Source organism: Micromesistius poutassou (genome assembly GCF_964030765.1).
Source record: "Micromesistius poutassou genome assembly, contig: SCAFFOLD_6672, whole genome shotgun sequence".
Taxonomy (NCBI): Eukaryota; Metazoa; Chordata; class Actinopteri; order Gadiformes; family Gadidae; genus Micromesistius; species Micromesistius poutassou.
The window spans coordinates 5001-8079 of record NW_028178011.1 but is presented as its reverse complement, the minus strand read 5'-3'; the positions used below and the strand labels follow the sequence as shown (position 1 = coordinate 8079).

Sequence of the window (3079 nt, the reverse complement as noted above, 5' to 3'; positions counted from 1 at the left end):
GCATTCTGGCCGTTGCGTAACCGGCGCGCTTTAATCCAAGGTGACACCGACCCATGACGCAGCACCCGCCCTGGTCCATTACAGACAGAGATGACATCTGACAGAGACTGCGACCCGGTCGATTCGTCTGGAACTACTTTAATTGAGCGGACTTATATCCACCATTACTCCGGTGAGCTTTAGTGACAGCTAACGCCATTAGGCGCGCGGTGTCTCCCCGTGTGCCAACAGGCCTGTGTGGACGAGCCAGTTCGGCCTTCACCACTAAACCAACTAACCCTCGAGGCTCTGACAGAACCAGGTTCAGTCGGGCTCAGAGGGGCCTGCGTACGATCATCCATCTCATTACCGAACCCTAAGGTAACAAGAACAACTTGTGTCTTTTCTGGTTCAGAGAAAAGGTGGAATTGTTTTGGCGCCGTTTCAGATGTTGTTGCCTGTGATGGAAAGTGACTCCAGACGCGTTTCAGACCCATACGCCCCAAAGCCTGGAGCGGCGAGGACCCTGTGAACACACAGCTATACGAATCCTGTTGTTTTAGGGTTCATCCATTCATCAGCGCGTCATGTCTCCTCCACCCCCGGCTCCACGTGACCTTTGCCACGACAGCGAGATGAATCGTCATGAATCGTGAAACCCGATATCAGGTCATCATTTCATCGAGGACACCCCCAGCCCTCAGTCCCATCAACCACCGGGACTTCGTTCCAGTAAGGAGACGGTATCTGAGGGCCTGTTTCTACACATCTACTGGGACCAGGCGTATGGGACATTTAAAACGAGCGGAAGACTCCGAGCGAGGACAGAGCGAAGTCACTCCTCGGGAGAGCAGCGCAGTGGGACGACCTCCCTGCCGACGTCAGGACCGCAGAGTCGCTCACCAGCTTCCGCAAGAGACTCAAGCCTTCCAGAGTTCAAGACTCCCCCCCCCCCCCCATTTTTTCCGTTTCTCTTTCGTCTGACAAATGTACTTGGATAAAAGCGTCAGCTAAATGCCCTAGCCTAAACGTAAATGTAGAAGTTATTTTCAGCTACGGTTTGTGGAATCCACTCCGGAACCTCGAGGACATAAACGGGTCTCCAGTCCGGACAAAGTCTGGATTCATCCAGAGACAGAACGCACCGAACGCTGCTCTAACTGTTAAACACGACGAGGCCTGAATAAATCTGAAACGTATTGGCTCAACCTGTAAGTGAGGTTTTATGTGATGTGTGTGATATGTTAGTATTAAACTCAGTCCAGTCCAGCTTCTGGAGAAATTTCTGGAGGACCCAGTCTGAGTTGGTAACCAGTCTGAGGGGTTACCGGTGTAAGTGGTAAGTCCAAGTGGTAAAGAGGGGAGTTTAAGGGTAGGCTACTCGCCTGTGCGTAAGAGTCCGCTCGGGGCAACACGGACAGGTCGTAGGTGGTCGCGAAGTGCGTCTTGGCTTGCTGGAGTTGTCCGTAGCGCTCTCGTTTCCTCCACTTCGCTCTCCTGTTCTGAAACCAAACCTGTCGGTAACACAATGAAGACATTAAGAATATTACCATGAGGAAATCATAAAACCGTGGTCATCGTAATTATATTATTATATTGTATTGGGCTATTTCGTGCGAAAACCGACGCATTCTCCACACTTCATTAAACACATCATCATTAAATGACGCCCTTGGAAATAAAACACATTTCATTAATATAATGTAAGATATAAATAATATGTTGCAGGCGGCCCGCTTAAATTAAAGGTTGTGTGACGCATTTTTGTACAGAGATGCATACTACATGTGTGTGCGTGTCTTTACATCTCTATATGTGTGTGTGTGTGTGTGTGTGTGTGTGTGTGTGTGTGTGTGTGTGTGAGAAAGTGTGTGTGTGTGTGTGTGTGTGTGTGTGTGTGTGTGTGTGTGTGTGTGTGAGAGAGATGGCCGTTTCTTTTTGCTGCAGATTGTTTGTGATTGAGTGTGTGTGTGTGTGTGTGTGTGTGTGTGTGTGTGTGTGTGTGTGTGTGTGTGTGTGTGTGTGTGTTTGAGAGTATGAGTGTGAGCGTGTGCGTGCGTGCGTCTGTGTGTGTGTGTGTGTGTGTGTGTGCGTCTGTGTGTGTGTGTGTGTGTGTGTGTGTGTGTGTGTGTGTGTGTGTGTGTGTGTGTGTGTGTGTGTGTGTGTGCGCGTGTGTGTGCGCGCGCGCGCGTGTATGCGCGTGCGCGTGCGCGTGCGCTAAACGCAGGCCGCATACCTGCACCCTGGCCTCCGTCAGCTCCGTCCTCATCGCCAGCTGTTCCCGGACGTACACGTCTGGGTAGTGCGTCTTCTGGAACACCTTCTCCAGCTCCTCCAGCTGCGCGCTGGTGAACGTGGTGCGGTGCCGCCGCTTCTTGCTGCTCGAGACGTTGCTGTCACACTTGCCGTCCGCGAGGTCGTCGAGGTCCGGGTCCAGCTTGTCGCCGGGCCCCCCCCCCGGGCCCCCCGGCGAGGAGGAGGAGGAGGCCCCGCGCATGCTGCAGCAGCTGTCCATCGTCCGACCCTGCATCTCCCGGTGCAGCGGCACGTCGTCCTCCGGTTTGGAGGAGTAGGAGTTCACTGGAACCGAGCAGAACATCACGATGAGCCGCGGAACCAGACCAGAACATCACGATGAGCGGCAGAACCAGACCAGAACATCACGATGAGCGGCAGAACCAGACCAGAACATCACGATGAGCCGCAGAACCAGACCAGAACATCACGATGAGCGGCAGAACCAGACCAGAACATCACGATGAGCCGCAGAACCAGACCAGAACATCACGATGAGCGGCAGAACCAGACCAGAACATCACGATGAGCCGCAGAACCGACCAGAGACACCGGCCGGCGCCAGTTAATTTTTTTATCGTTCTCGTTAATTCATTTGGGGTTTAATTTGATTAATATTCATGAATAGAGATATTTTTAAACCCGCTGAATACAGAGAGGGACCCACCCTCATACGGTGGTGAAATGCTGTCCATTGACTAGGCTAAATTAAAAAGGTACAAAAATGCTATATCAATAAATAGGCCTAGATATAATAACACATCAATTAATGATAAATGAATTCAAGACAAGTTTACAAAAAAAG

At 51.4% G+C, this 3079-nt stretch overlaps 1 protein-coding gene across 1 annotated transcript in view; it reads right to left on the bottom strand.

The window, feature by feature from the left end:
- Nucleotides 1-1364: 1364 nt before the first annotated feature.
- The window catches only part of LOC311374866 (ALX homeobox protein 1-like), a gene marked incomplete at both ends in the record, with an annotated part of 2976 nt that continues 1261 nt past the window's right edge, over nt 1365-3079 (bottom strand). Inside the window, 2 exons of the mRNA XM_084490615.1 lie at nt 1365-1493; nt 2216-2559. Of these exons, the coding sequence (XP_084346741.1) occupies nt 1365-1493; nt 2216-2559 (473 nt within the window). The remainder of the gene's footprint in view (nt 1494-2215; nt 2560-3079) is intronic.